The sequence below is a fragment of the Lutjanus erythropterus genome, chromosome 1 (assembly GCF_056507025.1).
Source record: "Lutjanus erythropterus isolate fLutEry1 chromosome 1, fLutEry1.hap2, whole genome shotgun sequence".
NCBI lineage: Eukaryota > Metazoa > Chordata > Actinopteri > Lutjaniformes > Lutjanidae > Lutjanus > Lutjanus erythropterus.
In genome coordinates this window covers 19958151-19983380 of record NC_139317.1, presented here as the reverse complement: position 1 = coordinate 19983380, position 25230 = coordinate 19958151, and the positions used below count along the sequence as shown (strand labels likewise).

At 38.3% G+C, this 25230-nt stretch overlaps 1 protein-coding gene across 1 annotated transcript in view; it reads left to right on the top strand.

The window, feature by feature from the left end:
* Positions 1–24039, top strand: part of ano5b (anoctamin 5b) — a 34953-nt gene extending 10914 nt beyond the window's left edge. The window contains exons 3-21 of the mRNA XM_084716218.1: positions 5900–5961; positions 9088–9195; positions 10860–10928; positions 11135–11419; positions 11696–11815; positions 13127–13242; positions 13382–13516; positions 14352–14457; positions 14819–14879; positions 15377–15528; positions 16578–16652; positions 16766–16991; positions 17422–17600; positions 17809–17906; positions 18402–18532; positions 18635–18840; positions 19033–19220; positions 20634–20739; positions 20838–24039. Of these exons, the coding sequence (XP_084572344.1) occupies positions 5900–5961; positions 9088–9195; positions 10860–10928; positions 11135–11419; positions 11696–11815; positions 13127–13242; positions 13382–13516; positions 14352–14457; positions 14819–14879; positions 15377–15528; positions 16578–16652; positions 16766–16991; positions 17422–17600; positions 17809–17906; positions 18402–18532; positions 18635–18840; positions 19033–19220; positions 20634–20739; positions 20838–21062 (2648 nt within the window). The 3' untranslated portion in view covers positions 21063–24039. The remainder of the gene's footprint in view (positions 1–5899; positions 5962–9087; positions 9196–10859; positions 10929–11134; positions 11420–11695; positions 11816–13126; positions 13243–13381; positions 13517–14351; positions 14458–14818; positions 14880–15376; positions 15529–16577; positions 16653–16765; positions 16992–17421; positions 17601–17808; positions 17907–18401; positions 18533–18634; positions 18841–19032; positions 19221–20633; positions 20740–20837) is intronic.
* The last annotated feature ends 1191 nt before the right edge of the window (positions 24040–25230 follow it).

The following is a 25230-nucleotide window of genomic DNA, read 5'->3' as shown; positions in this document are numbered from 1 at the left end:
TAGTACCTGCTTCTAAGCCTATTTATATGTCCTTGCTTATGCAAATTATATTGAATGCTCCCAAAAGCCAACAAACAACAAATACACAAGAAGTTGCTTTTACTACAGCCTCCTTATCGGCGGTGCCACATGTAATATTTACTGTCAGTTCTTTTCCCCCCAGAGAATTTGAAGATGGTCTCGCAGCCCGTAACCCTGATTTTGTCCTTGTAACTCCATTAACCCTTCACCAAGACCATATTACTTGCCAAGGAGAGCAGCACTGCTGTCCTCTGTGAGGACAATTGCATGATGTCCTCTGTGGTTTTCCAGCTGTCCAAAATCTGAAAATAAATAAATACCCCTAGGAAGGTAACAGTTATGTTGGCTTTGGCTAGAAGGCCGCACGTTTTTAACAAAAGATTGAGTTACAGTCTTTGGCAGTGGAGTTTAAAAGATGTGTGTCATTAGGCCTGGGCGATGTAACTGGAAAACCTATCATGAAAATTAAGTTTCATATCGGTCAATAGTGATAATTATTGATCATGTATTCAATGACTAGTGACATGTTATGTCAACACTGATACTGTGATAATATTGTAGGGATGACTATTGGTGCTTTCACAAATTATTAACACAATGAGACTTTCTGATCAGTAATGTGACCATAATGACTTAGTGAATGAAGGCAAATAATAGAATAGCTGGAACAGTCTGGTAAGTTCAGGAAATTACATCACTTTACTATAATACAGTCTTTAAAACCAGGAAAAGACTTATGTCATATCACAATATAACAATATCCAAAATCTTTCACGATATTTCGCCTCATGTGACAATACGATATAATATCAATATATTGACCAGCGCTATGTGTTATTAAAAACAGGGAGATTCTAATACTATAAAAACATTTTATGTATTACATACATAGATGTACATACAATCGTCCAAAATATAAATAAAATATGTATGTTTCTTCACTATAATGTGTGAAGTATATTTAAACAAAAGACAAAGATCTCAAAGTTCAGTTACATTCTGAACATTACATTAGCCCTAAAGTCTAGCAGGTTTAATATTACTCCAGAAAATGATGTTTTACTGTCCTGTCTTTAAGGACATGAGGGATGTACTTTTTAATGAATTGTCCTGCATTTATTTTGATTTCTTTTAGCTGGATGAACTTAACTTTAGAAACTTTAGAAAGGGAACCTTTTTTTTTAGCTGACTTTATTTGTCAAGCTTGGGAGAGAAGTCAGGATATTTTGTTGAAGACCAAGCTGTAAAATATACTGTAATTTTGCAATGAAAGGTAAAGTAATGAAATGTTTGAGCACTGCAGCTGTACTGTTGGTGTTTTGTAAACCTATGAGGTTGATCACTTTGTGCGCGTGACATGAAAATAAAGGAAATCAAGTCTGATCTAACGAAGACGAGAAACAAACGAGTGGCTGAGTCCAGCATTCTTGGAGTTGGACCTGTACCAGGGATTGGAAGTCAGCATATCTCAGCCTCTGCAGCTTCAGTTTTTGCCGCTCTTTATAAAATCTGTCTCCTGTGAGTGTCCTTTACAGAAGTGCAGAAAAGTCAGAAAGTCCTCTATAAAAATGATCATCTCTTGTTTAACAAATGAATCTTGTAGCCTTTCAGCTCCCACCACTCTGCTCTACAGAACAGCTGTGGATGGACATATGAAGTTCACCCTTAGTGGCACAATGGAACCTGAATGCACAACAATGAGACAGTCAAAGCTGCAAGTGAAATTCAGTTTACTTACCGGTTCAGGCAAAGTCAAACACCAAAAGATCCATCACACAGGCACCAAATCCAAAAAAGGGGACAGGCAGGCATCCAAAAAACACAAGCAAATCAGGCAAAAAACAAGAACAAGTGAAGAGCAAGTGAAAGTGGACCGGTGTGAACAGTATACTGAAGGACTAAAGAGAGAATGAGCCACAGGTGAGGAGATGGACGGGGAGAACCAGGTGAAGGTGATGAGTAAATTTGCACAGGCTTGAGAGGGAGGCGGGATCTGAAACGACAGGATAGTTAGTGATGAGACATGAAAACAAAGCCAGATGTAAACAAACTAAGAGTTGGTGGGATCCATGGCAGGATGTGCATGTGTTTCGCACGTGCCTCTGGATTGAATTAGAGCATTTAGGAAAAGAGACCAGTTGATTGTGTCCTTGGCTCAGTGCTTCGTGGATGGTTTCGCACAGGTCAACTCCAGTTCAAGAGTGGTTATTCACGATATTTGTTGTCCCTCATATTCACAAGATTTTATGAGTCGGAATCCTTAAAAAAGATGTCAAATGTCCCTCTATACTATAGTAAGACATCAGATCAAAAGCAAAGAGCAAGAGGTAAATCTCACTTATGCTGCTTGTAGACATTATCTTATGAATTTCTGTCCTTGCCATGGAGCAGAGGGACTCTAGTTCCCTCTTAGGTGTGAATCAGAGCCCACCAGAGGTTCCTGGCATATTTCTCCAGTTAGTTGGCATTCTGCTGGAGGGCATGTTCACGGGAGAGTATCTCAGCTACTGTAAATAGACAGCAGCTCAAGTGTAACTGGGTTGCTTGGGTGGAAAATGTGCTAGAAAACATAGTGCATGAGCTTTATTTTTAAATGAGTTGTAATTTAGGTAGTTCACACCCTCAAAAGCCCTGGTTGCCAAGGTAATGTACCATGAATGAGTGTACAGTGGTTATTTTTAGTGAATGAAATTTTATGTCCGTGTGTGCCAGTCAGTGTCTAGTCTGCTGTTGCTGCTCTGCGTGTGTGTATGACCCTTTTCTCCATTTATTTGTCTCTCTGTGAAAGCAGTTGTAACACTCTGCTGGCCCTTTGCTTCTGTTTGCTCAAGCCAGGCTCTGATAACTGGCTGCTCACAGTTGGAGCAGGACCAGAAAAAGCGAGGCCAAAAAGGAAGGAGAGAAAAAAGCTGTTGAGAGTAAAGAAGAAGTCAGCTGCACAGTCATAGATGCTTCCCATGAGTCTAGTGGAAAAATCACAGTGTGTCACTTGACCTTTGTCCTCAGGGATGACTGGAATATTTTCATTCCTTCATAGTGAGTCTCCTCTGATTGAACTTCCACATGGAGACACCGCAGCCCCTCTCTGATTGGCTCACACCGCTGTCCGTCAGATCAATGTGGCTAATCAGAGGTGGCTGAAGCTGAGGGAGGCTGTAAATTTTTGAGTCCTTTGTGTGCTGACTGTGGTACATTTAAGGGGGGAGGCAAGACTTTCGGTGCAACCACGAGCCTGGGTCCCTCCCCCTCATCGATGTCTTCATGCAGCCTCCCCCACAGGAAGTGCCGTTTTCCCACCATCCAGGGATAATAGGGGAACAGGCAGCAAGCAGAGCAGTGCTACACGAACACATTCCCTCTGCCAGAGTTAGCCACGCAGGGAGACAGAGGCGCTGCTGGAATGTTGTCTGTCATTGTGTTCGAGATGAAGAGGAGTGTGTGTGTGTGTGTGTGTTTGCAGCTGCCTTTGTGTCTCATCGATATGGCAAGAGTCTGTATCTGCTGGTGTTGCCAAGAGACTGAAGGAGTTTTATTACGCTCTTGTTGGTACTGAGTTTGTCTGAGATGCATATGCAGCCATAACAATTATTTGCCGGCTGATTGCTCTTAAAGGGATAGTTTGCATACCACATATCCTGCATGGATATAAACAGAGCTTAACTTAGATTACCTAAATTACTGGATGTCGATGGGTTGAGAAAAGAAGAGTACCTGCTCCGTTGCTCAAAGGGTCTAATGCTGTGCTTACCTGCAGACACTTACTTATACCTTTTATCATATTAGGTGCTCTATTATTTTTTTTTAATTTTTCATGATTCTATCAAGACATTTTTTTAAGTGACTTCATATTATTGTTTTCTGTTTTAATTAGTGCTTTTTAAAAACACCAATGTATTGGAGTCCCCAGTGAAAAGCACCTATGCAGTTTTAATGTTTGGAACTATTTGCTGATTGAGTTTGTGTTTGGCATGGGTCCTGATTTGACCATTTGCAAATTAACTGCAGCTTTCCTAAAATAATGATTGGTTGGGGGTTTTTTTTCAGCCAACATTAATTATGTTACTGGGCCGTAGAACTTGTGTTCTATGGCGCTTCCATAGATCCCAGTCTGTATTCTTTGTATGTTAAATATGTTTGGAGAATGAGGGTTAAATAAGCACATATGAAAATGTACCGATGACATTATTGTTTACAACTATTGTTTTCCCTCATTGGGTGCATGTGTTGGTTAATTGTTGACAGCTGATTGATTAGCTGACTAATCATTGCAGCTTTACTCTGGCGTTTACCCGTGTTTGAGTTCAGATGCTGCTGATCCTACATGTAGCCATCCATTGACTGAGATAATATCTAAACTACACCTACACGACCCATCAACAAACCGTCAGTCTGCAGGCACGGATGTACAGAAGGCAGGGAACTTGTATTTATAGAGCATATGTCATTACAGAGAAACTCAGTGTGCTTTACCTTTAAAAAGAGACATTGAAACATCAAGCGCATGCAGTGCAGTGGCGTGGTAATAAAAAGAAAAAAATATCAACAACATAGAGAAGCATGCATACACACACAGACACGCACACGTTAACATTATTTATAGGCCTGAGAAAACAGGAAGGTTTTGAGCTTAACTTTAAATGTAGACAGTTTTTATAGACTGGAGCTCATCAGGCAAAGCAGTCCAGAGGAAACTCCAGCTCTCGATCTTTTCCTAGGGGCAACCAAATGACCACTAAAGACCTGAGAGGTCTGATGGGGCTGTAGTCAGAAGGTATCTATTAGCTGATATCACTCAAATGTAAAATTAATCAAAAATCCTAAACTGTCTATTTGTAAGACACATGCATGATAAGTACCTGAGGAAAAATAAATAACATGATAATAAACACAGACAGTACAAACTCACTGAACATAAAACTAACATCTTTAACCTGTTAGATTATACTGCAAAATCTTAAATAACTATCAGTTACATTATAATCAGTTGCTCTCCACACATGTTGTGTAATTACTAACCTTCCAGAAATAATAGACATTTTTCACAGCAGCCATTTTGGCACAGTAAACACATAACACAAACCCAAATGCGTAAACACAGGTGATACCAATGATACTAATTAAGGCTCTGTTTCATTCAGGTCAAACAGAGTCAGGGTGCTGATGCTGGTTCACTCAAACTCTCTGCTACACTAAATATAACACAACTGTGTTTCAGCGAACGCCAGAGATCGGAAATTCCCAGTTAAACTCCAACTTCCGGCCTCAAAGCATTTCAGGTGCATGATGCCAACAACAAATGAAACCTTTGGCTGACCGGCAAGTGTGCACACTATTGAACTGTCAGCCTCCCTGCGTACGTTAATGATACAGAGGAGGAAGCATTAATCAGCCGAGCTACCGCTTACAATTTGTGTTTCCGTTGGTGCTGCCATTGTTGTCTGACGTGAAACAATTGCTTCTTCGTTGGGGCAGGGGTGACGGATTTCCGCACACAAGTTCACAAGTAGAAGCTCCAACTTTGATGGTACTTATTCTGGTAAGAGGTTGGAAATTTTCAAGTTCCAAGTTGTCTGAAACGCAGCATCAGTATCATTGGTAACGCCTATGTTTACCCTGGTTTTTCATATCAGTGTGGCTGCTGTGAAAAAGGCCTGTTGCACTAGTTGTTTGTTGACACAAGAATTACATACTGAAGACTACATTTTGAAGTGTTATTACTAGTAGTAGTATTGATACTGCATTCAGTGGTATGAAACTTATTTGCCTTTCTACACAAGTTTCATCTTTGAATACATCCTGCAGTTGTGTATGTGATTGCTTTACTGTTTTCATGAATTGCATAATGCATTATTTTATTTCTTCTGTTTTTCTTTTGCAGATGAAAACAGTGGAAATGGTGTTTCATTGTCTGAAAGAGCGGCGCTTCCTGGACATACAGAAGTAAGTTATGACGGATCTGTGGGTGTTTTGACAGACCTTTGTTTAATCCACACAAAAAACAAAAACAATCAATGATAATTTCTTAAACCGTTACATAAGACTCATATTGAACGCCCTGCAAGAAAACAAATAAGCATCTTTCTCAAAAGTTTGTACTGTTCATTAAATTGTGAGCCAATATTTTTTATTTTGTTTGTTCTGTTATGGTCCAAGCTCAGTCATCGTATGTAAGATTATTTCAGCAATGGTCAATAGAGGTGGCTTTTGTTATCCTTCCAAAGTATGATTTTATGTTCTTTGTGGGCACGAGATTATTCAAGTCAGTGTTTATGTTTGTGTAATTTTGTGGGCTTAGATGACTGGATATTAGTTGAATCACCACCCTCATCGCTGAGTCACAAGACCTCTGTGTCACAAAAACCTCCTCTCGTCTCTCTAACAGCGAGACAGAAATAAGCTGTCGCTGCTCAAACTGGAGAATGTTGTCAGTCTGTCGGGTTTTCAGTGATACAGTGAGGCTGCGAGCAGATGCTTTTCCATCTTAACACGGATTTTGTGATGTATGACTCCAGGATTTAGTGAGTGAGTGGAACACTTTCTTGTCAGTGCCAATCTATCAATCATTCTCAATAAGTTTGAACGTGATTAAATAACATGACAAAGAGCAGCACTGTCCACGCCCCTGTTACAGGAAGGTCTGCTGGTGGATGTGAGGGTCTGATAAACAAGCTGGGTGGAGTTCAGTAAACAACTGAATATATCGGCTTCTCCATACAGTGGATAACCCTCTACAGTGTCATTCAGTTGTTAACAAGAGCAGCCTTGTTAAATATACAGAAGACAGATATCAACACTCAAAAATAAACAAAGTGCAAAACTGATGGTTTCTGAGCTGCAAACACATCAAAAATTAATGTGGATCATAATGTTAAAGTGAAGCATGTTTTGATATGAATAATTGAATGAGCTTTTTACATGAGCTTTTATTTTTTTGAATAAAGTTTGCCTTTGTCCTTTAGTACATTTTATTAAATCCGTTCAAGATCACATTAAAATCATTATACTCTCACAAACACATAATATATTTTCTTTTACATATTTTCTGAAACAAAATGCATGGTAATTTATAGCAGTGAAATATAAATAGTTACTATGAGGTCATGTAAATGTGTCTAGGTTTGACGAAAGTTCCTGTCAGTCCCACAGTGGCCATATTGTTCTCATTTCCAAGCTGATACTTTTATTTTGGGTTTCTGCTGCAATAGGTTTACATGCTTTCATGTTTAAAAAACACATTATTTTTCTCACACTGGTCGTAGCTGCTCTGTGCTCTGCTCTGTTCACCCTCTGTCTGAGAAAGAGGCCGTTTCTGGATTTTGTTCCAAACTAACTGCATATAATGTGTTACAACGTCATGTAACCAAGTAACGGAACAAAAGGTTGGATTACAAACGAGGTGTTTCCGGCAGTTCAGGAGCAGTGCTTTTGGTCGTTTAGAGGAACAACCTTGGCGTGAATTCACAGACCTTTTTCATTCACAGAAACCTATAGAAGACGTCAAAGCAGGTCTCAAACTGGCAGCCAAGGGGCCACTACTGCCCCGTCTTTCTCTTTCCTTTTCCTCCAGCCTGCGACATGATGTCAAAAATATAATCTAATCTGGCCCACAAAATTATTTTTATATGTAACTGATTTTTCAAATTGTTTCATAACACTTAAAACCACCCTTCAACTGAGTACAACTGGATTAAAAAGAAAAAACACAACTCAATTTTTAAAAAACATATTGTGTATAACTATTTGTGAAGGACTGCTTATTGTAATTGGTGATATTTTATGTCCAGAAAAAAATAACAGCTTGTTCAATAATATTTCTGTTAGGAAACACAGTGGAAGAGCAGATTAGCAAGTTGTTAAGTGACATTTATAATCAGTTATGTGATAAAGCTCAAGTTTTCAGCACATACTAAACATACTCAATAGATGTATAGAACCCTGTTTGTGTTTTTTTTGTTAAGTGTGATGAAAATGTGTTTGTAATGGAAACAAAAAAGTATTTTTTTTTTATAAATACAGCACTTTCTTGCAGTACTTGATTGTCGACTAAAACTAAACTAAAAACTTCAGCTTGTTGTGAAAAATGTTTTAGTTTACTGAAAAATAAAAACTAGATTTCAGCATAAAAGAAAACGAACTGAAACAATATAAAGCGCTTACAAAGCTAAACAAAATAAAATAAAAACATAGGAAATGTCTTTAGTTTTAGTCTTTGTCAGTTTGGTCAAATTTGTCAACACAACAAGCGCGAGGAAGCACTGGTCCATAATGTTTATTGAGACTGGGAAGTCTCCATGACTGTGAGTCAGCTGCCTTCAAAAAATGTTGCTTTTTATTGTAATACCTTTTTTGAACTTCTTAAATCTTACCCCTGACAAACACCCCCATACCCCCTACTCTGGCCTGTAATGCTGTTTATCCATTTGGGTGGGAATTTTCTCATGCCTCAAAATAATCCACAGACCTTGTTGTGAGCTGTCTTATGTAGGAACTTCATAATCTTTAATTATATCTTTAAATGTTAAAAGTATCACTAAAATACATTTCATCATTAATGGAAAAAACAGGCAACAAATGTAAAAGAAGCTTAAGAGTGAAGACTATGAATTCCTGAAATAGTAAAGTTGATATAGAACATGTAGAGCACATTTCTCCTCCACCGTCGACTATTTTTGTATAATGATAGGCTGAGGTTGTACAGTGTCCAGAATTTCCTGCTTTATGTGGTTTTTCTAGTCGTCATGGCCTCTCTCTAAACTTTTCTCCAAGGGAATCAGCATTCTCCGAAAATACTTTCCAACGACATCCCATGGACAAGTGAACGTCTAATCCCGGAAATCAGTAGTATACAGTAACCTAAATTACATGTATTATTCTGGGACATAATGTACTTTTCTATAAATACATACTGTATGATAATCAGTGAGTCCTTTATGTCCATGTTCAATCAGACGGTTTCATTTGTTGCTTTGTCAGTATTTCTTGTTCAAGTATTGCTCAGTTTGCTTTCGCTTCCCACTTTGTTATGAAGCTAAAAGAGTAATTTTGTGCCCATTGTTTCTCCCTCAGACAGACAAGCTACAGCCAAACAAAGACACCGTGTTCTTCAGGGACGGAGTTCGAAGAATAGACTTTGTGTTGTCCTATGTAGATGACAAAGATGGAGAAAAGAAACAGGTAGGTGTAACAGAGAAGTTGTAGTTAGTTGACTACTCAGCATTTTTCAAGGCGCCCAACTGTGACGCTGTCGTCATTATTACACAATTCATACCCAGAACAGGAAAATATGGTGTAACAAAGAAGAAGTGAGATTCAGGTTACATATTTTTCCACCAAGACATGACATTTGTGACTCATAGCAATTATTAAAATGACCTGATTTTAAGTTATTTTGAGAGGAAGACAGTAAGAACATGCCGAGTTTGTCACATGACAGAACATACACATCTCATTGTCCATCACACACCAGTAAGACTGAATGTGGCTGGCAGAAGAAGCAGGCATAGTTTCATAAAACGGATGGATTTATCACTTCCTCGAGAGTCTCTTAAGGCTCTCATTATTATGGTACAGTTAGATGGTGCTGAGTAGAACAACAGCTGTCTAGTACTTAAATTCAATTGAAGTTAAAATTGTCAGTAACCATTGTAGCATATGTCTAATAATAACATATCAAACAATAATATTGTTTGCTTGTATGAACCTACAAAGAACTTTCACCTAAATCTACAGCTCCTCTCTGCTTTCTGAAGTTTTATGACAAGTTTAAGTTCATTGTTTAGCTTTACTGTTTTGGTTCACTCTCACCAAGGCCTGAGCTGTACAGCTGAAAAGTCTATCACAATGATGAAGTTTCATATCTGTAGATATTGATAATTATGGATCATGTAGTTTATGACTGATGCTACAGTGATACAATAAGTTTGCTATCTTCCTGTCCTCAGTTGGGAAGGTATTCCTGCAATTTACACAACATGGTGTGCAGATAGTTCATCCGTCCATCCACCCTAGCATGACAACAGCATCACTGTCCAGCACCTCCACATCAGCTGGCTCCTTTCGACACAAAGGTGGAGCGGTTCTGCTTAAAGCTTCCTCTGGATGTCCGAGCCCCTCATCCTCTGATAGTTGTTGTCTGGCATAAAAACTGACCTGTCCTGTTTTCAATGCACTCATTTTGCACAACTTTGTCTCACGTGTCACTCACGATGTTTGTTGTTTCACATGCAGCTCCAGCACGGCTGTTTGCGTGTCATTCATAGCACACTCCTTAATCAAGGGGTATTTTTGTTTCTAAGGACAAAAACTGTGGAATACATTGTCTAGAAACATTCAACATGCAACTTTAAAAAAAAAAATACTCAGCCAATAATTTTGCACCCTTTTATTGCAATTTAGTGTTTTCATTTGTCATATTTTATTTATTTTTTGTTAAATGTTAATTGAAAGTATATTTAAATGCATTTATGTAATTTTTGAAACACCGCATATATGAAAGCTTTTTATAGATGTTGTTATTATTATCATGTGGCCAGTCAACACTGCTGTCTATTAATTGGCATGTTAACTATTCCTCAAATCTATTTGGAAGTTAGGGTTAGGGGTACAGTAGTTTTTGTGTGCCCACCTCATGCCTTCTTTACCAGTCTCCATTTGCAAGAGTTGGAGATTTAACCTGACAAAAGATTCAGCAAGAATGAGTTGACAGATCATTTCAAGTCTGTGCGTTAGAACCTCAAACAGGTAAATGTCTCTCACGTGGACGGCTAAAGGAGAAAGCCTGCTCAGACTGTGTGAGTTTGTGTGGCTCTTATATGTGTGGTTTGTGTATTTGTCCACAGGAGAGGAGGAGAGAGTTTGAGGCCAACCTTGAGAAAGCTGGACTGGAACTGGAAACCGAAGACAAATCAGTAAGACAATCAACCACAGAGCAGCAGCACCACCTAGTGGAGAGTTTACTGAGGCACACCACACAGACAAAAAAAGTCTTAAAGGGATGACTCAGCGTTAGGCACGTTTTACCACCATCCATCGAAATATGTTGAGGAAAAAGTGTTAAACTTTTCATTGATATTCAGAATGAGGCTCACATTTCCTTTGTCTCTCCTTGTATCAGGACTCCAAAGATCAGAAGACATATTTCTTGAAGATTCACGCTCCGTGGAGCGTACTGGCCACCTATGCCGATGTCTTAAAGATCAAAGTTCCCTTCAAGCAGAGTGATATCCCCCATGGTCAGGATGTCCCTCTGGAGTGGCTCTCACATCCGTTCCGCCTGCCAGAGCACATCATGCGCCCACAGCAGGACTACTTCACCTACCCCTTCGACAAGAATAAGACCGACTTCTTCCTCATCAATGACAGGGACACTTTCTTCCCACCTTCCACAAGAAACAGAATTGTGAGTATTTATTTTCTAAAATAAGAATTTTCATATTATATTGTACATATCTCTTGGGTGCAATATGTTTATATGTATGCTTCTACAAGTTAACTCAGTTTGTCTCTCAGATCTTACAGAGAGGCCGACTCTAGAAGACGTAGAAATGTTTTACTCTACAGTGTCAGAAAATGTTTGCACAACAGTGAAGCCAAATGTAAAATGCATTTAGCTAAAAAGTTCCTAGAAAAACCCAAATCCCTTAATCTCTTGTTAAATCCCTTCATTTGTTGTCAGGTGTTCTACATCCTGGCTCGCTGTCCGTACTACAAAGAAGGTCGGAAAGATAAAGACAAGACGGGAATCAAGCGACTACTCAGCAATGGGACGTACACAGCAGCCTTTCCACTACATGATGTAAGATACATGGAAAAACAGAACACCACTTTTACTTCATTACAGAGGAGGAAAACTGAACACTTCCTAGCAGGATTCCACATGCAAGATTCATGAAATGATGCTTAAGAGTATGAGTAACCCAATTCCATATTAAGTACTTGGCCTCACACAACATTAAAAGGATAGTTTGGGTTTTTTGAAGTAGGATTTGTGCAGGGTACTTATCAATAGTCAGTATATTACCTACATTACCTATGCCCAGAGAGGAGTACCAGCATGGAAACTAAGCTGCACTGTACTGCTGTGGACAGGGTCGGCAACAAAACATATTGTAGCTCCCTAAAAAAGGCCCACCCAAACAAATCAACATCATGTTAAGTGTCCCCTATATTTAGAACATTTTCACTACTTTACTTTGCTGTCAGACAGACTTTTGCATTGGGAAACCATCATACATAATAAAAAACATACTCTCTCCAAAGACACCAGACTCCATTGCCAAAAAACATTATTTTTACTTCACAGAACACAAGATCTGCTGATCTACCGCTGCCTCGACCGGTCAGAAAAGCCTGTCTGAAGGCAAATGAAAGAGGTGGAAATATTCTAAATATAGCGTACGCTTAGTTTTTAGGTGCGCCTTTTATAAGTGTCTAAAATATGTTTTGTTGCTGACCCTGTCGACAGCAATACATTGCTTAGCTTCCTACACTGGTACTCCTGCTGCTTCTTCAAAGTGGGGGCGCGCTGACCGCTATCTACTGTAGGTAATATCCACTGACTATGGATAAGTATCTCATACAGCCCCACTTCAAAAACTTGAACTGTCCCTTTAAAATGCTACTTGTTATTGACACATTAAACTAATTAAACACACTGACAGGATTAGTACTGTAGAATGAGTATATTTTAGTGTTACTGCTATTATTATTTCAACTTTTCCTGTGACTTTTATATTAATAGAAAGTTGTACTGCAGTAATATTTTGGCCTGTGAATGTTGAATGCAGGACTTGATAACTCTCATTTTAAGTACATTTGTAGAATTTGTTTGTGCATTTTTCAGCCCATGAGCAATGATACTTCAGTAAGCACAGGACTTATTTTACATCATTTTGGTAGTTTAATTGTTTCTAATAACATTATGTAGCACAAAACTCCATCCCTACCTCTTTTTCATCTCATGGAAATATGTTGAAACTGTTCTAAGGGTTAAAGGAACAGCTCGACATTTTCGGAAACATGCTTTTTCACTGTTTTGCAGACGACTTTTTGTTTAATTTTCAAAGATGTCTCACTCAGCTAACAGTGTTGTTTCTCTTCTTTTCAGTGTCGATATTGGAAAAGGGGAAGAAATGCCAAATGTGAGAGTGAGCGCTACAACCTGTACAAGCACTGGGCCAGATTTCTTTGCTTTTACAAAGAGCAACCTCTCAACCTCATCAGGTAAACAAGAACCTGAAGGTTGACATATGTAGTTATCACACAGGATGTAGTATTTTTGTCACTTTTGTGTGTTTAGTGGAGATTCTGTTGAAATCTGAAAGTTCACAGCTGAGTTGAATGTGCTGTTTTGTGTTTGTAGGAAGTACTACGGGGAAAAGATCGGGATCTACTTTGCTTGGCTCGGCTTCTACACAGAGATGCTGTTCTTTGCGGCCGTCATGGGAGTTATATGTTTCACCTACGGAGTGCTCAGTTATGATGACAACGTGTCAAGGTTAGTACCACCAGAGGGCATCAGGTCCCTGCCTGCAGGGATTTGCTCCTGTTCGGCCACAGTAAGACTGACCACTGATGTGAGGCGATAAGTCCTGACTTACAGTCTGCATTCTAGTTCATCCCAAAAATGTAGGATGTGGTCTTTTTTAAATATCGCTTGTTTTTCCTCAATAGAATAAATAAACTTTTCTAAGGATATATTTTTTCTGCCAATTACATGTAGTGTAGTTGGTTAATTTACAATTTTTCATGAGAACGCTATCTGTTTTGTCTGTACCAAACAGATCTGGAAAGATTTACTCTTTCTTTCTCAAATTCTGTTCTTTTGAAAAACAACCTAATAAGAAAAGCTTGTGCTCTAAAGTTAAATGTACTGATAAAATGTCCTCCCTCATATATTTTACCTCTTCCTAGAATTTTTTAAAATGTCATTATGTTCCCAAACACAGCGGAAGACTGTTCCCCTTGATTATCTACATTTAAAACAAATTTGTTTAGCTTTTCTGGAGTGATTTATTTGCACATAAAGGGCATTGTTATGTTGTCACAGCAAGGGGTCTTCCTGAAAGTGTAGCCACAAAGGTTTATTCACACTATTATTGCAAATAACACTGTATGCTTTTGCATTGAGGTTTCCACTGTATATGGGTATATCCACATACTTTTGGACATATAATATATTAACACTTATACTTGATTGTCTGGTTTTGATATTCTAATAAAATGATGGATGACAAAAACTGGATGCTAATGGATATTCCACTTTCAAGAAATACTGCTTTGTATTTACATTACATTTATTTTTTAAAATTATCTCTTTTTTTGTCTTTTAGCAAAGAAATATGTGACGCTGATATTGGAGGCAGTATTGTGATGTGTCCACTTTGTGATAAAAAGTGTCCTTTCTGGAAACTCAACTCTACGTGTCTCTCATCCTGGGTAAAACATTACACTTAACATGAAGAGTTCATTTACAGATAAAGGTCATCCTTAAAATGAATAAACCAGCACCAGTTTGATAGATATTCCCTTGATTACACAATAAAAAACGTTAATTAGGAAAATAAATCAAAACGGAGAAATCTGCTTTTGAAAATGAACACTTCATAAATTCATCAAGCTTCAATTTAACCTACAAGTATATGTTACAAGCTTTACTGTTACTACATTAATCTATGAATAAAGTGATTTACTCAAATATCTGTCATAAATTATATCCTGCTGAGTCAGCAGTATGTCAGCCTGTTTATGCCCAGCGTGTCTCTGACGAACTTCTTCTTTTCCATGTTCTCTCTTCCAGCAATCCCATCTGTTTGATAATGAGGGCACGGTATTCTTTGCCATATTTATGGGGATTTGGGGTAAGTGTCAGCTGATGATGCTCTTCCTGTATTTAACCTGTGTACAAGATCCAAAGACTCCCCCCTCTTGTGAGGCAGATTTTCACAGTTAAAACCTTTTCACACCGAATCACCAACCTCTATCCCTTTACTGTTTCAGCCCAGACCGACTTGCCAGTACAATTATGTTGTTATGCATTAAGCAGTTGGAGATCTTTCCCAGCACACTGTACGCCAAGAGTGCTTAAAAAAAAACTGGCCTTATGCTCAGCAGCTAGCCAAGAAGTGAAGTCATGGTATTACACTTCTAATTCCCAACACAGGCGCTCTCTGTTTTTAGTGCAAAAGCCACAACATGATGAAGTTCTTAAAATATTTGTCTAAAAAAACTGCGTGGACACACAAACACACCTGCACAAAGGCTCAAAGGTTCTCATTGTACAACAGAATCTATTTGTTAGAGGTGACTCCCGAGCTAAGATTGTGCAACATTTCCTTTCTTCAAATCTGTTTGGCAGTAACTCTGTTTTTGGAGTTCTGGAAACGACGTCAAGCCCGACTGGAGTACGAGTGGGACCTGGTGGACTTTGAAGAGGAACAGCAGCAGCTTCAAATCAGGCCTGAGTTTGAGATCCGATGCACCAACAGGAGACTGAACAAGATCACTCAGGTACTTCAAACATGGAAATAAACATGACACATACTGAACATTCTTTCCACTTCAAGATAGTAAGCTCAGCATCAGCCCCAGAAGCCTGAGTGGGTACAAGATTAAAAAAAAAAAACTTATACTGGGGAATCGTGTATGTCCCTTGGAATAATTTGATGCAGTCCACTTTTTTCCACTTACATTATGTCATACTAAGTTAGGTGAAAGAACAACAGAAGAGCAAAGATATTAGACATATATTAAAAAAAATTTGCTTAGAATATCCATAACATACATACACACACTTAAAGAGAGTGTATTTCAATCCTAAAATAAAATGTGTATTCTTATTATTTTAAATATTAAATATTAATATTAGAACATAAAGAATTGGCCAAATAAAAACATAAAAAGCAATAACAGCTCTAGTCTGGGATTTTAAATAGTTTGTGGAAATAAATTCTTTGTGTAAACATGAAGCCTTTTGCAATGAATAAATAAATGTTTTTTTTATATACTGATTGACAACTTTTCATGGACCTCTGGGGTCCCAGGCACCAAGTTGAGAACCACTGTTTTAAGGCACTTGTTCAGTATATTACAAAAAAGCTATATTACTAGGATCTTACTATAGAGACAAGTCTCGTTTTTCTTTTTGTTTGAAATGGAAATCGATGGAATCTATTTTTTTTTACATGTTACTGACTTTGGAGATGTGTTGTACAGGAATGCCTGAGCTTGAAATCACAGTTTTCGTTCTCTGGACATATTTTTGTTTTGTTGTTCCCAAAGTCTGAGCGGATTTGGAAAAGAAAGCTTTTAGGTTTTCTGCATGGAACAATCTACAAAACGATCTTGAATTTCAAAAATTAGCAACCCTGATCAATTCAAAGCTGTGGTGAAATTCACTGAATCCAGGTTGTCTGTGTGCAAATGGTTATCTGATCATTTTAATGTCATTCAAATGTGTGTCTGGCTGTAATTTACTATTAATACACTGTGTTTGCAAATAATAACATGTGACCTACTTTAAAAACTATAAATATTAATTCTAATAAAAAATCTTGCAGGAAATGGAGCCATATCTGCCCATCACCAGCAAGTGTGCTCGCTTCTGCCTCTCAGGAGCCACTGTTTTATTCTGGGTAACTGAATGCTTGTTTATATGCGTGTATGTATGTGTGTGTGCGCGTTATTTATAATAATACATAGTAAGTAATTTTCCCATGCCGTCAACAGCTTGTGTGCTCCTCCACAGATCTCCCTGATAGTGGCCTGTATTACCGGGGTCATAGCATACAGGCTGGCCGTGTACGCTGCCTTTGCAAGTATCATCAAAGACCCCATGAGGAAGATTCAGGTGGTGGGCAGGTTCATCACGCCACAGCTGGCAACATCCGTCACTGCCTCTTGCATCAACTTCGTCATCATTATGATCCTCAACTTCTTTTATGAGAGAGTGGCTGTTTGGATCACTGACATGGGTAAAGAGATTTAATCTGACAGAAACAGTAGTCACTTTCATCATTTTGTCTTTTCATATCACACTCTCACACTCAGGTGCAATACAACCTGTGCAATATTCTACTAACTGTGTACAACAATTTTACTGCTTTTTATATTTATTTGTTCTATATTTATATCTTCTTACAGAACATTTTATTTTATTTTTGTATATTTAATTTTATTAATGCACTTTCTATTCTAATATTGTATAATTTTTTTTTTTCTAATTATTATTTCATCTTTTATTACTTATATTATCGTTATTTTGTAATGGAGCATCCCAGCCAAAGTTTTTCACATGATTATAGTTATATAGGTGTACAATTAAGACAATTAACATCTTGAATCTTGTATCATCTGCTGTTGATTGTAACCTGAAGACGTCTTCAAACTGTTTGCCCCCTGCAGAAATCCCAAAGACCCACCTGGAGTATGAGAACAGGTTGACCATGAAGATGTTCCTGTTCCAGTTCGTCAACTATTACTCCTCCTGCTTCTATGTGGCCTTCTTCAAAGGCAAATTTGTAGGATATCCTGGTAAATATTCATACATGTTTGGCAATGGGACCAGACTGAGGAATGAAGAGGTGAGTTTTTCTTGCCCTTTATTAAACCTCACTGAAACTCCTTTTAAAATTCAGTATTGATTAAAGTTAGTTTGTGTATTGAACTGAGATGTATTTCTTTAAAGGGCAGGTTCGTGCCTTACATGTAACATTTGTCAGGACGGCTTCATAATCAGGTGCGTCAAATAAAAGTGTGTTATTTTAAACTAAAAACGTCTTGCTGTCCTAGTGTGACCCTGGAGGCTGTCTGATTGAGCTGACCACACAGCTGGTGATCGTTATGGCCGGAAAACAGCTGTGGGGGAACATTCAGGAAGCTCTGCTGCCGTGAGTTCATCACCTCTCCACCTCTCCACCTCTTAAGGCAGAAATATACTTGCTTTTAACTACGCGTTCGCATACGCACCCCTATGCATCCCTACGCTTCATGGCTGCCTCGTGTATCCTGCGTCCATTTGGAGCGATGGTTGTGCACGTCCTCAGAAATGAACGCTACGCATACGCGAATGCAAACGCATGGTTAAACAGCAAGTATATCTCCGGCCTTACAGTTTTATTTCATTGCTAACGAGCACTGTTTTGAAAACTGAATACTGAAGACACTTTTTTAAAGCGCTTCATACAGTCTGTATTACTGACATGCGTCTTGGACGAACAATTATCCTCACATCCAAAACTCACTCAAACCATCGAAACATTTCATACGTCTTACTTACTTACTGATCGTGTCTTCTCTGGAAATGTCTTGTTGACTTTGTGCAAATCCCAACCTCCGGTCTTAGCAGTTTGACGGCTGTTTTTTCTTCATGGGTTTGTTGACAGGTTGATGCGTAACTGGTGGAGTAGCAGAAAGGGGCGACACAATCCTGAGAACCATTACAGCCGCTGGGAGCAAGACCATGTCCTGCAGAACTTCAGCCAGCTGGGATTGTTCTATGAGTACCTGGAGATGGGTGAGCTTCTTTTCTATTCCTATCTCACACTTCTATGTTGTCCACTCGCTGTCTTTTTTTTTTTTTAATCACTAACTCTCTGTGTCCGCTCTGTCATTTCAGTGGTCCAGTTTGGTTTCATCACCTTGTTCGTGGCCTCTTTCCCCTTGGCTCCCCTCCTGGCTCTGTGCAACAACATCCTGGAGATCAGGGTGGACGCCTGGAAGTTCACCACACAGTTCAGGCGACCGGTGGCATCCAAAGCCCGAAACATCGGAGCGTGGCAGGAGATCCTCAACGGAGTGGCCATTTTATCTGTCGTTACCAATGTGAGTGTTGTATGTGTAGTATGAGTATCAGTTTATCAGTGATGTTCAGTGAGGGATTTTTTTTTTACTGTTCTATTTTTCATGTGTAATAGATGCGTAACAGTTTTGGATTATGAATTATGGTTCTGTTCAGCATATTGAGCATGACAATATTTAATTGTAAATTAACCCCTTTTTTGTCTTTTGTTGCAGGCTTTCATAATGGCGTTCACCTCTGACATGATTCCCCGGATGGTCTACCTGTACGCCTACAGTAATGGGTCCAACATGAGTGGCTACGTTAACAACAGCCTGTCAATATACAACATCTCACAGATACCTGAGCAAAACATGCCGGAGGAACTAGACTACTGGTTTGTTAACTCAACCGCCACCTGCAGGTATCAGAGATTATTTAAGACCTTGTTAAACATCAGACTTTAACTTATTTGACATTTCTGAGAAGCTTTAAAGCTGCACTAATAAGTATTTTTAGATGAACAATTGGTCTACAGTGTCACAAATGACTGTGTGTAATGTGACAGTGGTCACTCGTAGAGGTGAAACCCACAGAAACACTCTTCCCCTCAGCTCTATGAAGCATTTTAGCATCTTTCAGCTAATTGTTTTGGTTTCATAGCCTGCAGTGGTACTGTTTTGATTCACCAGTGCTTTAGTGTCGCTTTCAGTTGCAGCACTTCGTTATTTTCAGCTAAAAAAGCTCTGATAAACCCATCATACAAAAAACAAACAGACCGGTGGAGACCAAAACAAAGTTAGCCCAAAACGCAGCTTAATATGAATGTAGGACATGGCAATAAGTAATACTGTTAAAAATCATACAGGATCTTTTTTAAATTTCAGAACTAAACATGAGGAGATCAGATTTGTTTGTAATATTCGTCAGTCTGACTGAAGAGTTGTTTGTTCATCTTTTACTTATATCTTATGCTTATTGAACAGTTTTTCTCAAAAGCAACTGCAGTATTATCAGGTTTATTTAACTAGAAAAGTCTTTTCAAATTTAGTCAACTTGAATTTCAGGACAGCCCAGACACTGCCTTCTTAAAGTTAAAACTTTATAAAATTTAAAATTTATATTTTTTATAGTTTTTGCAGTGTATTTACATCTTGTTATGCTGCCCTCAAGGAGATTACATATTTTTCTGCAGGTTTTAGGCCTTTCATAGTAGTTTGTTTGTCACAATGTTAGTCACTGTTTGCCAAGAAGGTGCAACTGATCATTTAAAAGAATACTTTTTAATTCAAGAATTTGAATGTGAATAAGAAGTGTTTATATCTGTGGCCTGGGCTTTCAGATGAGTTTTGTTCTACAGCATTTATCAGAATCAGAATTAGAAATACTTAATTGATCCTTGGGGGAAATTGGGTGACATTTTAGCAGCTCCAACAAAGAATAGAAATATATATGATCATAGAGAATTATAAGAAAAATAGAAAAAATAAATATGGGTCTATAATAAAGATGAAGTCTGTAAAGATGGGTCAATAAATGTGTGTTGAAATCGTGACTAATTGTGAATATGAGTTAAAATGCACATTATAAATACGGTATTTATATCAGTGTGTGCAGTTGAATTATTATTGCACAAAGTTCTGTTGCGCAAACAAAAAACCTATTATTAGATCAGTATTACTGAAGATAGATTGTGGTTTATAGCTCTTGTCAGGGGTGAAATAAGTTCAAGGGCCAGTCTACTGGGTTTCTGAAACTCACACACATTTTGCCTAATAGTTATATTAATGAAACATTGCTGATGGTGTGACACCTCGCTGTCTGTTGTGTTGTACAGCTACCGTGACTACCGTTACCCACCGGGCCACGAGAAGGAGTACACTCACACTATGCAGTTCTGGCACATCCTGGCAGCCAAAATGGCCTTCATTATTATCATGGAGGTAAGACAACACACTCCTTACTCAAAGAGTAAATGCTCAAAATTAATTAAGGAAACTGATTGTATCTTTACTATGATGAATAATTCCTTCCTTTGCAGCACGTGGTCTTTGTGGTGAAGTTCTTTGTGGCGTGGATGATCCCTGATGTCCCGTCGGATGTAAAGGCTCGGATTAAACGAGAACGGTACCTGATTCAAGAGTACATGCATAACTACGAGGTGGAGAGGCTCAAACTCCAGCTGAGTGCCAGTTTCATCACGGAGCCACAGTCAGACATGTCCTCGATGACGGACAAGCATGAAGTGTTGTCTGAATGCCTCTAGCTTCTCGTTTCACTCCTCCAACTAACCCTAATCAAGCCAAGGATGGACAGTTTTTGGATGGACAGTTCCTCACTGGGAACATCCACATACAAGGGCTTCTGTCTTTGGGATTAAAAAAACGCTACTATTCTCTTTTCTTGCTGAAGGGACTCCTATATTAGGATCAGTGTAGAACAGCAGAAAAAAAAAATCAACTGCAGCATTTTACTTTGCTTAAAATCAGCTTCATGAGAGGAGGAATCATTTCTGTGCCATAAAAAATTGTTGGAAGGTGCTTGGATGGAAAAAAAGAGCAAAGATCTATAAAAGATTGTACCGTTCCACATATAATGCCTTCAAACTCTCCATTTGTCATGACTGAAAACAGTAACCTCTATATGTGCTGATAGAGTTAAAGTTTGTGGTTGTGTTGAACATGTGACATTAGGTGTAATTAACATTTAAAGAGCTGATTATGATAACATCCATTTATTTTTCTGCATGTGATTCTTAAAATGAGAAAACAAGATGAAGGACTCGACCATGTGGACAAGTTATGTATGTGTCAGTTGTAAAAATGTTTGAATGGTAATTGTGGTAAAATAATTCATTTAATTTAGGGCTAGATGTTATACATCAAGTATACTTTTTCTGTCATTAAAGGACCAGTTTGTAAGATTTAGGGGGCTCTACTGGTAGAATATGGCAGAACTGAATAGAATATTAATATATAATATGTTACCTAATGGCCGAAATACAATGGACATGGATGCAACGTGTCTCATAGTGTTACCTGCTACACTAAACTCCGTCTTAGTAGCATGTGGGTGTGTGACAGATGTGCTGAGAAGATTTTAAGTATGATACTTGCAGCTGGATAGACTGAATTTGGAAGCAGAAGCTTATTATCTGGCACTGAATGAATTAACTAGATTATATTAACTACAGGATCATGGATACCCATTGATTTGAATGATTTATTTTAATGTGCATTGTGTAAAAACATCCACAAGCCTTCTCTTCAGTGTTTGCTTTTCATTTTTAAACAGATTTTACTCATTCTTTTACAAAGAATTATTTAGGTTTTTAGTGTTGGGGGGCTCCCCAGCTGCTCAGAGACGGGGGAAAAAAAATAGACCAGTGGTGTAAAAGTACAGATGAGAGATGCACTGCAGGTGTGCTGTGGTTGATGTTTCACGCTAAAACCATGTCCCATTTTGGCCATTACAACGAGCCCTTTACATCTACAGAGGGTGCAGGTCCTCTTCTACACAAGCTGCCATGTTGAACTACCATGTTTCTACAGGAGCCCAGAGCAGACGGTGGCTCTAGAATACGGCCTTTTGTGTTTTTTGTGAGTCTCTCAACCGTATTTTCTTCTACACATTTGGAGGTTTGTTGCAATCTACAACCTCACCACTAGATGCAACTAGATCCTACATACTAGTCCCTCAACTATGAATGTAGAAAACACTCAAATTCTCACAAATTTGAAATATATCTGATATTAAACACATCGATATATTAAGAAATAATAGATGCTGTTTATTCCCCAGACAGCTTCACTATGTTTCTTTTGAAATCTTTTTTTTTTTTTTTTTAAATTGGTAGCTGCATACTATAATGTTAAGTTCCACTGATCTTTAGCTGGGCTATAAGATTGGCAGTTCTGTTATTTGAGTGTTTAATGTTTAGTGAAAAGCTCTTAAAAACTGTGCATTTGAGAACCGTGTACCTCCATCACGCTGCAGTGAGATCAGACGTGTGGTGTTGCTCCATCCACGCCACCCTGAGTTAAATACTGCAGCAGTGATATGTTGAGACAGCAGCTGCAGGCTCGCGTCTCGTCCTTCAAATGTTATTTCCAACTTGCTGCGGGACCAATTATAAGATTCCTATCAAAAGAAAACGACTACATGAAGAAAACGTTGGAGGATCTCCTGACAGATCTTCTGTTTTAATACAATCAGTTTGTGTGTGAGAGTTCAGGCAGATCATGTGTCGGCTTGTGTTACACATAGATAATAAATGGCCTGTGTATATGTTCTCAGATTTCACATTATTGGTGTCTCCATATAATGTAGGCATAAACAATCGTAAGCTTCTTTCCAGAGAGAAAAGAACTGCTGGTTCCCTGATGGGGACGTGTGTGAGTGAGGATCTGAGTGAAAACAGTAACTCTAGCTGGTTACAAAGATTTGCTATAGATAGAGAGAATATCTTATCTATTTAAAAGGGTTGTAGTGCAATTAATTTATTGACCTGCTTCTGCTCTGTAGCCTGAAACATATGTGTTTAGAGATACTTCATAATCCTCTTTTTAAGATCATTCATATCAGTTTACTTGCAACATCAGATTTTTAGTCTGTACTATTCATTGCCTCATAAATAACCATCAAGCAGTGTTATTCCAAGTACATTTTATGGTATACATTACTACTTTTGTCAAGGGACCAGACAAGGAAAAATTCCTACACAGCTTTCAACAAAAATCTTATTAAGCTTCACTTGTATTTAGATTTTTCTGTGTTTTTATTGAAACCTCTTTGTAAATGATCCAGTTGTGATTCCAGCTGTCAGCGAATTATATTTGACAGTCAAAAACTAAGGCAGGCTCATACCAATCTCAGGATCTTCTAATGTTCACTTGTCGACTGCGTATGCAGATGTCAGATGTGTGCAGGCAGAGGGTTAGAGCACGATCCTGATCCTGCAAGGTGCATGATGTATTTCCTAACAAACAAATGCCTTAAATGTCTCTGTTTACTTGTTTTTGTATGATTTTGTAATGACAAATTCCTATCTGAAGTCAAAACTTGTTTCTTACCATTTGTTGCTGCTGCTTGTCTTTGCAAACTATTTTTTTTTGTCTGGTTTAATGTGCATGAAGTGTCTGTTCTATGTAAATATTTTATCAGCTAAATTCTAAGTTCACTGTAGCTTATTGTACAGAGATGCAGTAATGCTGTTAATATTCACAATAAATTAATAAATAACACTTACTTAGTATGAGTTTTATTTACACATAGCCTATGACACTGGTTCCCAACCTTGGAGTCCTGACCACCACTAGGGGTCGCCAAAGCTTCATAGGGTGCTGCAAAGCCTCCTTGTCTGAAAGAAAACTTTTTAAAAATGCATATACTATAGGCCTATATCTCAACATTTCATTCATTTCTGCAAAGAAATCTAAATTAAATTGTTAATTTTAAAGTTTAGATCATTTCTTGTGGTATAAAGTCTCACAGGATAAGGTCAAGGTGAAGATCTGAACACAAATATTACAGAGCCTTGACTCTCTGCTAAAAAGCTTCACCCTGCATTAGAGAAGTACACAGTTTAAACATTCACATTCACAAAGAATAACCTGATCAAAAAATCTCCCAAACTGTAATTAGTTAATTGTAAAGTTGATTAGTTGTTCTGTAGGCAACTCTTATTGTTCTTAAACCTAATATGAAATGTCCATAAAATATGTCTTTTAGATGGGGTATCATTGTACTCAGTAATAGAAAAGAAAAGGGTTGGGAACCATTGGTCAACACAACAGCACAAGACAGATAACAAAAGAACGTCCTTGCCAGTTCTGCTTCTCTGTCCTTTCTTTTAACCACTTCCCCTCCCTCTGTATGAATCTTTATTGTCATTCTCCACCTGTCCACCAGATGTCCCCACACTGAATCCTGATCATCAGACTACCACAGCCTCCTGCTCACCTGCTTCTGGACCCCGAACACCCTTTCAGCCTCTTTCAGCCTCTTTCATCCCCATCATCGCTGTTGCTTTCACTGAATTGTTCCTGCCTGCTGGGATTGTCTGCATTCATGTCTGTTCCCTGCTGCCTCTTGTTCACGTGCCAGGCAAAGTAAAACACATGTGACAGTCAAGGTCAAGCAAAAGTCATACCAGGGGCCTCCCACCAAATTAAAGACCATGCTAGACATGTTTTCTGATAACAATAAATAAAAGTAAAGTAAAGTAAAAGTAAATAAAGCAATACAATTATAAAATAAGGTATAAAAGGTATAAAATGTGTATGTTAGACTACTATTAACAAAATGATCCTAATACATACATTTGTTAAACTCACATTTAAAGAGAAACTTTTCTCCGTCAACAGATGAATGTGGAAAACAGACAACTCTGCACACACACCATTCTGCACAGGTCAAACATACAAGTAAAGTAA